The sequence below is a fragment of the Branchiostoma floridae genome, chromosome 9 (assembly GCF_000003815.2).
Source record: "Branchiostoma floridae strain S238N-H82 chromosome 9, Bfl_VNyyK, whole genome shotgun sequence".
In the NCBI taxonomy this organism is placed as follows: domain Eukaryota; kingdom Metazoa; phylum Chordata; class Leptocardii; order Amphioxiformes; family Branchiostomatidae; genus Branchiostoma; species Branchiostoma floridae.
Window position 1 is genome coordinate 17,143,424 of NC_049987.1, and position 11,997 is coordinate 17,155,420.

The 11,997-nt window shown below is 40.6% G+C and overlaps 2 protein-coding genes across 4 annotated transcripts in view; both read left to right on the forward strand.

Annotated features, from left to right (window-relative positions):
* The first annotated feature begins 1,366 nt into the window (after nucleotides 1-1,366).
* On the forward strand, nucleotides 1,367-9,145 carry LOC118423299. Of its 3 annotated transcripts, none has more exons than XM_035831403.1 (3): nucleotides 1,367-2,223; nucleotides 6,502-6,733; nucleotides 7,136-9,145. In XM_035831403.1, exons 1-3 carry the CDS (start codon nucleotides 2,209-2,211, stop codon nucleotides 8,671-8,673), a joined length of 1,785 nt encoding a protein of 594 aa, XP_035687296.1. In that variant the 5' UTR covers nucleotides 1,367-2,208; the 3' UTR covers nucleotides 8,674-9,145. The 3 variants fall into 3 exon arrangements, with proteins under 3 accessions (XP_035687296.1, XP_035687297.1, XP_035687298.1); XM_035831404.1 differs by lacking the exon at nucleotides 1,367-2,223 and adding an exon at nucleotides 3,130-3,475; XM_035831405.1 differs by lacking the exon at nucleotides 1,367-2,223 and adding an exon at nucleotides 4,388-5,660.
* A 334-nt stretch (nucleotides 9,146-9,479) lies between these two features.
* LOC118423298 overlaps nucleotides 9,480-11,997 on the forward strand; it is a 12,200-nt gene continuing 9,682 nt past the window's right edge. The window contains exon 1 of the mRNA XM_035831402.1: nucleotides 9,480-9,646. The gene's annotated coding sequence lies outside the window, so the exon portion shown is untranslated. The remainder of the gene's footprint in view (nucleotides 9,647-11,997) is intronic.

Sequence of the window (11,997 nt, forward strand, 5' to 3'; positions counted from 1 at the left end):
CATAGTCTGATTATGCTCCGTTTGCACGCGATCTTTTGAAATACATGAATAAACATGATACGTTATCTTCCCCTTACAAAAATAGACTTCTGGTTGGACAAAGTCAAGCTGGTAAATTTGTATACATAAACTGGGTATGAAAATCTGACTAATGCAGAAATGAATGTATTTATTGAATGGATAATTGAAGAATTGTAAAATACAGAATAAGGCCACAGCAAGTAAATTTTATGGATGACATCCTCTGCAATAATTAGATAGGGCGAAAAAAAAAACAATATGGGCCAAAAATATAAGATGGCTAAATTTTCAAAATAGACACCATAAACCTTGTAACAAGAATTGAAATGACATAACATAGACAACAAATCATCGATTCTTGTATTCAAAAGTGAACTAGTGTAGTAAAAGTGACACTAGACTGGTATCAATTATCAAGTTGGCAACAACACTCATATTGTCATAACTTCCATAGGCATGCCACTTTTACAACTATCCAACTAGAGTTTCACTTTAATAACTACAGTCATTGCTACCTCGCTATTGTCACTTCTCAAGTACATGTACAATCATTTCGCACAACAAATTTTCATATATTCGTATTTTCTCGTCCTGTTGACCATCTCCGAAGATGAAAAATGTCTTCTTTTTTTTCTGAAATCAGGTGAAAATTCATGTGGATGTCATCCATAAAATTTACTTGCTGCGGCCTAATCAAATTAACTGAAATGTTGGATGGTGTACTATCTATTAATTCATCTTTCACTATACATATGTATCGTGCGTTTTGAATTATTCATATGCAATGTATATATAGAAATTTCTACTGGAACATGAAAAGGATGGGTAAGAAACATTCGATTCTTTCATCCTTTTGAATTTCGTGGGATGGCCCGGGACCCCCCAAAATATGTGTATAAAACTAGGAGATAAAATACGGAAAAAACTATGGAAACTATGAAAGTTTAAGCGGTGTAATTTTGGGAATAGGGTATTTTGTATAAGCTTCATCTTTTGTAAATTGTATTGCCAAAACGTTTCTTATACATTGTTTTATTTCAACACTAATCATTCCTTACCCGTCCCCTGTCTGCAAAACAACTTCGTGGTCAATATTTGCCCAGTAATAACATGTATGAGTCATAGAACACATTCATAAAATAACTACGACATGTCTGGCGACGTAGAAAGGATTAGGGCACAAAAGTCACCCACAAAAGCGTCCCTATCGTGTGAAGCCATTGTTCGTCACTCTTTCATGCACGACAACTCCCCTTTGGAACATTTGTTTTCACTAGCTGATGACAGACAAACGCTACCTGTACAACAACTAAAGGCTAACCATAACAAACGTCACTGCCAAGGAACAAGTCTTGTATTCATAGCATAAGCTACGCTATAGGCAGAGACTTTGTACTTTGTATACTTGTATACTTATTTTTCGCACAGATCTCTCCTTAGTTTGGAGCAGAAATTGTTGCTCACGCGACAGATACTGTACTAATATGCGACAGCAAATTGTGGACATTTGCAGGGCAGTTGTGCACTTGTCGTACAGAATTCAAGTGTCTTGTTGAGGAAAAGGTTGTCTTGCTGCTTCTAGAATTGAAGGTCAGTTCTGTCATATACATTACACAATAGCGTGGTTTAATATTCCTTCTGATATTTCCAAATTTTGTTGTTATCCTTACTCGCGTGGCAGGTTTTTGACAACATATTGATGGCGTTTGTCGTAGGAAGTCGTAGATTTGTCGTACACAATTTGGCTTTATCGTTGTGGCTTAGCCAGTCATAGATCCTGTAGATCTGTTCTATTTGCGGTAACTATTGCTCGTATAAATGACAAGTTTGACAGAGGACTTTGTGTGTGGTCGTGGATTGGACTTGTTGTGGTCAACGTTAGTTTTCGTAGGTCTTACCACAATTTGCACTAGTAATCCTACGTTGATAACACGACGTGTTGACGACAGCAAGTTGAAGACCTTTGTAAAACAATTATTATAATCGCAAGGAATTCGAACACCGCTGTCTTGTTTTCAGTGTGGTTTGCATACAAGGCTTGTAGTACAACAACCTAAGAACGTTCTTGTTTTGACGAGGCCATACCGTAGAAACTCTGTCTGTTTGGTACTGGCCACACTCCACTGCCAACAGTGAAAGAACGATGACGAAACTCTGACGTAAACAGATCGGAAATCACAACAAAACATGCAGACCTACAAGGTAAGTCCAGGTGTTTTTCCTCACCTCTCTTTATGGACTTTATGATAAATGTATGTGTGCTGTAAGTATTTTATGCGAGCCCCCTGAATTCAGTTTAAGTAACATAATGTTATTACTCTTTCTTCTGTTACATCATTGCTAGTGGGACTTGTGGGACTAGTGCGACTAGTGTTAGAATACTTCCCTTATTTGAAATGATCGACAAGGACCTATATAACGTCCTTGAAATGGTACATTCTTAGTACCATGAAACATGTTGAAGGCCTAGGGTATTCGCCATGATTACGTTTACCAAGAAGGCTATATTTTCGGTGCTAAGTGTGTTTGATTGTTGACAACATAAGTCGAGATGTTGCACATGATATTTGGTAGGTGGGCAAGTGGTGGCAGAACAAAAGACACATCATAGACCTACTAGCCGCCTTCTGTGGTACCGCAGTAGAAATTTCGGTTTTCATAATATATCTCATGCTCTGGTAGATAACCTCGCCGACATACTCCCAACCACAGATTACTTTGGTCACGACAAACTCCCCACCACTAACCATGGTCTGGAGAAAGTCGGGAGGCCATGGTCTGCTTTCTGTGACAGGACCTTTGCTCTAATTATAAGTCGCATACAGTTAACTTTGTCTTTTAGTTTTACCTTATCACCAAAGAATTCAACTCGGAAATTTAAAGTATGACAAGAAAATATTTATCATAAGGGGTTTAAATTCTTCAAACTGCACTTATTTGCACTCTTGGCTTAGAAACATTGTGCTGTTATTACTAATTTTCTGTGCTTGTTATACGTTGATGGTTTATCCCTACCACCTGCCCTTTTTGATCTTAGTCTCTCTATCCTCCATGCAAACCTCTCTCCCCCATATGTCACTTTCTGACGTGCTTTGATAGACATTTGAATTCTCGTAACCTTCGTATATTCTTTTCTGTAGGAAGATTGTTCTTTGCTTTAATGCGTGTTTGTTTTGTTAACAATAATAAAATCATTCTGTGACACTTTTAGTGACCACCAATTACTGGTGCACTGAGCCGTAATAATTGCCCTAGATGTTACAGCCACTTATTAGAGGACGGGGCTTTGTAAATGTTTGGGTGGCTTGCGACACAGTCTCTCCTAGCTTAAAGTACTTCAAGTCTTCTAAATACCAAGATGTCCAAGTTTACGTCTTGAGAGATACAAAAGAGATAAGGAGGAGGATCAACGTCTTAATCTAGGTGTCGTCGTAGTGGTGACAGATTGCATGCAGTGAGTACATATTTTGACGCTACTTCTATCCCATGAGGTTTTGTGGTATGTAGAAATGTCGTCTGACGACCCGTCCACAGGAAGACCCAAAATGATTTGGATTCTTTTTACTGAAATCAGTCAAATTATCGCCTTGGCGACGATTAAGTCAAGAGCTGACTGTAGAACAGGCTGTGAAATACAACTGGCGTATCTATATCTGCGGAATGAGTAGGTATAGATCTTTGTCCTTTCCATGCAATATTCTCTCAGTACGATTGGATACCTCCTCCTTGAATATAGGTCTTGTAGGGTCTAGAAAGCATGTTTTGATATCGTCTTCAATCAGATGTTTGGCTTTACCGAACTTTGCACTTATTATACATTTATGTTACCTTAGATTGTTCAACGACTCTGTTATTGTACAACGTTTAAACGTACGAAAACAAATTTGTACCATGGCTTGAGGCTTAAAAGTCTGGAAACATCTCCCTTGCAAATATTTTCGTTAATAGCTTCCTTGCCTGAAAGATATGGAATGCCTATTCCTGACGGTGTGTTAGAGCTAGGGTGCAATTTTTGTACACATTTTAAAGGTATGTCTCACTGGTGCATATAGTACTTAAGACCGTTGCACACTAGTATTTAAGACGCAAATGAAAACCTGCTGTGCATTTACATTAAGATTCCTCGAAGAAGAAGAATTGTTTTAGCAATATTCAAACATCGTTGATTCTCAAGCAATACAAGGTTAAAGAAGTCCTTCTAGCATCTTCCTTCTAAACTGCAAATATATCAAGTGAGAAGGTAAATACGACAGGAAAACTCTGCTGTTTGGATGTTCAAAACATGTCTTTATGTTAGAACACATCGGGTGCATGGTTAGCTGGGAGAAAACCACAAACAACTATCGTTAATTACTATCTCTGTAAAATCTTAAGATTTTGAAGACAATGCAAGATCTATCCAGTTTTGTCAGCATCTTTTGTCAAAGGCAAATTGGTCGACAATATTTGCGTCGTGTTTGACGCGTCAGTAGACAGTTTATTTTGAAACAAAGGGGTTGGGAAAATAGACGTCATTTATACTCCGTATGAAAGTAAAACGCTTCTAATTGCTTTAGCTTTTTTCTTGAGTTTACTTGTAACGTACAATTCTGAAGACCCCTTGTATACAACACTAAGTCATATAGAGACACACATACTATATTGAAATATAGTTGCTTATTTGGATGCTTATTTTACTAGTATTCGACTTGTTACTTTTGACAAGAAGGTTATGTTTTCAGTGCCGTTTATTGTATCTGTTTATTTGTCTGTGTGTTTTTGTGGACGGCATGTATCTAGCTGGAGATCATGGATCTTATTTTATTTTAATTAATGGTATTTTGTGTGAACAACATAACGCCAGAAGCCATAGGTAGATCTTCGTGATATTTGGTAACTGGTGTTACAAAAACAGACGTCAAGTTTGATACTGGGCATTCTAGTTACTTTCTATGGTACTGTAGCGGAACTTGGAGCTCACCACAGCATGTCTCATGTTCTGGACAAGTTACGGTCGTGATTTTTTGAGTGGTAGATAGCTCTTGGGACAGAGAGTGGGTAACCTAGGTTTGATACTCTTAGTGTTTCAAAAATGTCTCCAAACAGTCCTATCATTTGAGTAAAGAAACGTTCAAGTTATTTGTGCCTAAGAAGACGTAGGTATGCTTTGAAATCTGAGACCTATAAAGCGTCTTGAACGAATTCTGACACTTGTAACGCTTCGTTTATGTCTTATGCTTTTTATGAAAGCGAAGAGTCAGAAAGTCACCGTCTTTTTATTCGTTTTGACACCGCCTATTTTTCCAGCCCAGTTCAGTCTAACCACAGCTATTAAAGTGATGACAAACGGCCACCGAATGATAGTGTTGTCTGCGTTGCCTGGCGACGAGAGACAACAATTTTTCTTGATAAAGGTTGGGTCGCAAAACCACCCCTGCTATCTGTCGTGATTTATTACATGTGTCACCACACCGCTAAAAGTATATTTATATAGGTTAGACTACAGGTTGCAATAAGGCACAGACGCTAAGTCTTTAGTTGTTAGGACAGCTAGATTGAGATCAGAGTCTCTGTGGACATAGATCGTGATCATCAGCGATTCTTCCGGCAGAATTTTTTTTCTACTTTGTTTTGGACAGACAAGGACAGACTGCACTCAAGTTAGTAACTTTTATTAACAGTGCCACATACACAGTGCAGACAGAAGGTAAAGGTAGTCTTTCTTCTTACCTCCCCAACCGAAGTCAGGTACCCATTCCTACACCCGGTTGAAGTGAGGAAGGTCGTGCAAAGTGCCTTGCCCAAGGGTACAACGTCGGGGACACGGCAAGTATCGAACTCGGGACCTCTAGATTCCGAGCCCAACACTCTACCAGTTACGCCACACAAGTCGATAGAGATTCCGATAGGAGTCTGTAAAATTCCTCTGTGCGTGTGGATAGTCATGTTAGAAGACCGCATACTGATTTTCAACTTCGGTCCGTGTCACTTCACGTCGGTATGTTAGATTGAAACTCTGCATTGTAGATGTAACAATATTCATACACAGGAGACCACCCCAATACAATCCTAACAGTCTGCTCTCGATCGCTGTCGACAGAAACTCCGACGGGATCTCTACCGATAGAATCGGCGATCTCTACCCTAACATAGATGTCCTATTTTCAAACAAAAGTATGAGTAGAACATCGTAATAATGCTTCTTTTCAGTAAGAAAATGTTTCATTATACGCCGATGAAGGTTAGGCATCCAGGAAATAAGATATGCCAGATAGCAGAACTTTACTCAAACAACTGGATATGATTTTGAAAACGTAACGGTCAGACGTTTCAGGTAGCATATGTTATATTTCGTCAGTTACTCTGGGAAGATCTGTTGAAGAGCAGGTTGATATTTATATCCTAACTATGCATCTATATGGAAAGGAGGTGAACACAAATTGTGTTTCTTTATCATGCACTGATATCTATATTTCTGTCCTCCCCTTTCCCCTATGCTAGGAGAGTGAGTTTGCCACTATGGACCCAGCCGCCCGGATCCGGTGGTTAGGCGCGCAGTGTGGGGAGTTTGAGCGACAGCTGCATGGCGCGGTGGCACCGGACCTCGTCCCCAGGTTCAGGAGTGAACTGGAGGAGCTGTCGGTGCTCTGGGAACGAGAACACGGCCAAACTGGTGAAAAAGTAGACAGTGTTGCAGGACTTAGGATGCTGCGAGATTGGGCAGTTTCAAACGGTTAGTACAATTTATCACGGCCGTTATTTTTTTACCTCCGTGAGAACTGAACTGAGAAATTGTGTTTTCGGTTTTATTTTATTGGTGTACGTGTGTTCGGATTTTCCATCCGGCAGGTAATGCTACGGTTCCCGTTGGAGGTGTAGCCCCGGTCTAATCTCCAAGCAAACCCTACGGTGGCATAATATAGTATCAAAAGCTGGCAAAGGAATGAGGCCGGCCTAGGAATGTTCCTTCGTCAGCTTATGATAATATCTTATGCCATCGTAGGATCTGCTTGGAGATTAGCCCTAGCCAGGCTCTGAAGCCAGACGTTTGCCCGGTGTAATGTCGGATACCGCGGGGGTACCGACTGTGTCCAGACTCAAGATATAACTTCAACATATCTTCTTTGTCTTACAGGAAAGTCGGTGCCTGTTTTAGACGAATTCCTCGCCACCTACACAAAATTTTCAGTCCTCCTGGAAGACTTTCAAAAGGGAATCTTCAAACCACTAAAGGAGGCGTTTCCCAAACCCTCCAGTAAGAAAGTAAGGAAAGTTGAGAAGAAGTTGGCAACAGCCTTGGTGTCGTGGAAAGATCTCCTTGAAGCTTCTAAATCTAAGAACAATGGCACGACCGCTGACAGAACTTCTTCGGAAGAAAGAACGCATTCAGGTTTGGAGGGTCTCATGCCAGCTTTACAGGAAAATGCACAGCAGGTGCTAAAGTTAGCCACCAAATGGGGACGCCTGTTGGAAGACGATATACTGCAACAAGGTACCAAAATTTCAAACGACAATTTAGGCCAGGTTCCCATGGCAACGGATCATGAAAAGACCGCGAAAGACAAGAGTGACAAACACCGAGCAAGTGGAAGCAGTATGACGACGTCAGATTCAAAAGGAATACTGCATTGCAGCGGTAAATCGCTAGGTGCGCCCGTGTCTGTGTCCCCTGAGAACAGCAGTATGGTTACGAGCAAGATAGCTGCGCGGAACACTTTGTCGGAAGAACCAAGAACAACTAGGCATAGGAAACAACCAGAAGTCACAAGCAGCTTGACAACTTCAACAAATACAGCAACAGCTACGGCCGTTTTGGAGAAGAAGTCGCGGAAGAAACATCCAGAAATTCGTCAGAATAGGCGCGAAAGTACTCAAGCAGCGGGGAAACAAGTCAAGACTCCTGTCCTTCTTGTGGAAGAAACGACTTCTCTCGTCCTACCGAAGGGAAAACACACAAGTAAAAGTCTGCCTTCAACCCCTAAGGAACTTTACCTCCCTGCGGCCAACGCTGGTACTGCAACGATATCTCATAGGCACCACCGCAGAACCAAAAGCTCTTCAGACCAACATTCGTTGCAAACTCCCGAGGAAAACAATCGGACGGGACATAAATCTCCCACCGATGAGACAACCACAGGGCAGGCGGGAATATCCTCTGTGTCACCGGGTGGTAAGAATGAACCTCACGGACGAGTGTCGTCTGCAACCTACAGAGGCAACGCCGGCTTCAGAAAAGGCATCTCTGACCTGAAAACGGAGTTCGAACAGATCAGACAAGACGCCTTGATGTACGAATACAATTTGGAGAAAGAGAGGGCGACGCACATCAAGAAACAGTTGACAGACTTAGAGGTACGGAAGCGAGAAATCAAGGACAAGCTTCAAGAGGAAAAAACAGTGGCTAAATTTCTGACGATCGGTTCAAACATGGACACGGCCCGAGACAAGGTGGTTCGGTTGCAGACGAACTTGGCCAGGCTAAACGCCAAGTGTGTGGAGATGGAAAAACGGCTGCAAGAATCGTCCGATAGGTCAGTGACCCTTGCCGGTGGTATCAAACTGTGGAGCGAGAACAAGACGTCCAGAAGACTTGAACCGATAGACGGTCTCAAGTCTTGTAAGAACGGCACGAGGAAAGGAGCACGGGAAGAAGGGAAGGCGCTAAGACTTTAAGGTTGCCCTACGGTTCGATTGGCATTGATGGAGAAATGAAATTATTAAAGAAAATGGGTCACTGGAATTTTTCACAGAAACGTTCAGTCCTTTTCAGCTATCTGACGCAGTTGCTCTGGGCACGAGGCATTATATACATCTTGAATAACTTGTCAGATCCCATGACAAACATTTCCAAAGATTTAGTTAGAGACTATGACATGCACATTCGTTAGGTGTCTTAGACGTAACACATTATTGTATTATTTGTATTTGTATAATGCAATTTGAACAGTTTGACAAGTCTTATTGCCCAGATGATTTGTTAGTATATCATCGCACGGAATGGTAGCAGGTAGAGTTCTGTCGGCTCCGCCTCTAAGGCTTTGCCAAAAACATCTGTTTCCATATGTCTATCCAGGAATTCGTTCGAGACAGGCAATGTCAGAAACACGTGTTCCGTTTTTATATGAAAATTAAATGTTTTCTGGAATAGAAGAAGGTGTACTTTTCTATCAAATTTATTTCAATTTTATGTCGTCGCAAAAAGTGGTCAAACTAAGTGGTCAGAAAGGTTGAACAAATGACTTAGCAGAGTATGGTGCACCGAAGAATAGATTATTTATCTTTGTTCTTTCACATCTTCTTCTTTGACATTGGAATTGACGTCGGCGTTCGTAACATCAGTGATGTTAATTCATGTAATCAAATCAATATGGCCTAAGTCTCAGATGCATGTGTCATGCGGTGCTTTCTTGCAATATCGACTCGCGGCGGCCCGGGATGGTACTACAGGTTAGGTGTAATGCCGGGTAGTTGTCTGTAATGACTCATTGCGCAACATCTCATCATCTGGTACCGATGTTGCCTTCGTGGAAAACACTTGGTACGTCACTTCCGTTTCCGGCACGTTCACGCCTGAGCAACTCGACAAGTCATTAATCGTCCGTTTTGTCTGTCGACTAAACGTCCGGGCTACTGGCGCCCATTTCAGGTGGGTAAAAACATATTCTTTCTGTCAGAAATTATCGAAAATTTCGTCCCTCATACTACGAATGGTGTATCTTAGTCTTCTAGGTTTTAGAAAATACAGTTTGTTTATAAGAACAACATTTGAGAAGCGATTTGTTGAACCAAAGCGTTCAAGGTGTGTTTGTGGGAATGTTCGGATCGCAGTGCTTTTACATACCGATGTCAATTAGCGATAGCGCGATAGCTTAAGACATATATACTCCGGGTTTAATATTTCTGTCCTTTCTTTTTACGTAAACGTCACTGTCACGTAATTAATCACGTAGTAGATAATCGTTTAAACCTACGTGTAACTCTCAAGCCCAAAACGTCCCAAATGGCAGTCTTTCTGTCGCGACAAAATCCTTTGGGAAAATTGCTTAATGGAGTGTAATCGGCTCTGCTCAGCCAGTTTAACAACAGTGAGTGAGATAGAATCGGTGACCTTACCGGCTCCGCCCAGAGCTATTTACCATTTTTCATAGATTCTAACAAAATCATAGACTGCTAGAAAGATCTGTGGATCATATACTATTATAGTTTCAAAGTCTAGTCGCTTGGACGGTAATGTTAGTGACTATACCGACGAATCTAACGCGTGGCATTGAGAAATTGATACAAAGGCAAAACGTTGAGATGTTTTACGGGTGAGCGAATTTGTGTTGGCAGGTTTTACTTCTGCTTGGTGAATTATTCAGAGCAAACAAAGCTTGTCGTCGACAGGTTAAAGGTGACATGTGATTCTTGGGCACACCTTGTGACGCGTTATGATGGGAAATGTCCCGGGGCACGGTGATCAGTGACGTGTTATTTATCCGTTTGTTTCACAAAAACAACAACAACAATAGATTGGAAAGGACATGGGGGGCGTAGATAATGTATGTTCTTAGGAGATGGATATAAAAGCTATAATTTTGACGGCAAGTTCTAACGGGTTGAATACAATATGTGACATAAATATATATCTTCTATCTTTTATTATTGTTTATTTTGCACAAAATAAGAAACACAATAAACGAATAATGATAAAATGATAAGAAATTGGGAAAGAGAGGTCATAGGTTTGTTAACTTATAGTTTGACCATCCAACAAATTAATATTACAACGTAAATGAAACAAAGCAAATTAGGCAAAAGGAGTTACATAAGGAATATATCAACTCGAATAGTGAAATCAAATACAGTGGAAGCCAGTAAATTGCACATCGGATGAACGCACACTTCTGTTAACTGCACACTTCTGTTAATCGAGGCGGTCCAGCTAGATAACTTCGCATTATTGCACCAGGCGGATAATTGCACCAAATTCACTGACAAATAGGCCGTGCAATTAAGCGGCTTTTACTGTATACGTAGACTACACAAGCGTATATCTGTACTTTGTGTGTGGATATCTTTCAACAATGTAGCAGACTCTATAAAGCTATTCAAATGTTGTCAAAGGATATAATAGATTTGAATAACTCTACAAAATTATAGCTGGAATTTATTTTATAACGCAGAGAAAGAATTTGTTCTTTTTTAAAAGTACGGTTGAATTTTCCGGGTGACGTGGACTTTTCCCTGATACGGATAGGCAGCCACAACGTTAACATAATAAAGATTGCATATTCATACAATATTCATCAATAAGTCCATTGTCACCGTCGAATTAAATGTCAGAAATGAATAACTACATAATCATGACACAAATGATTTATGTGTCACATGAATCATACAAATAATTGCATGATTTCATTGTATACATTTGGAATTGATAAACGTTAAACGGTTACACAACACATATTGAGTAATTACGTTTTCTCGTGCATTTTTCCAATTCCAGCCCGAGATCTTTACTAGTTTAGTCTTATTTGGCATTGGAACGACGGTTGGACATAAGACAAGCTAAACACGAATGGATCTAAGAATTAAGTACAGATGGTAGGGGGCAGTTAAGGTGGACTCTCACTGCACTTGCGGCACCGGTGCGGCACTGCGGGGTTCGTAGATGACTCAACGAATTTCAGAGATAAAGGACGAATTTTCTTCCGTTTTGTGTGTTTTGTTGTCTTCTTAGTCATATTTTAAGTATTACGCAATATCTAAATTATTAAAAATCGCTAAAATCGCAAATCAGTGCCACAGTGAACGAACCCCGCAGTGCCGCACCGGTGCCCCAAGTGCAGTGAGATACCACCTTTAGTGGACCTTAGAGTTAACAAGTTGAATATGAAATAAATGTGTCACAGCTGTTGTGTTTAACCTTATTGCGTCACATTTCGTCGTGTCGGTTTTGATTGATTCATTGGATCTACCAATTAGAGCGGATTATGCTAATTATTATACCTGTAG

Coding starts and splice junctions, on each gene's coding strand:
- LOC118423299 (XM_035831403.1), top strand. Junction 6,734..7,135: donor AGATTGGGCAGTTTCAAACG/GTTAGTACAATT, acceptor TTTGTCTTACAG/GAAAGTCGGTGCCTGTTTTA.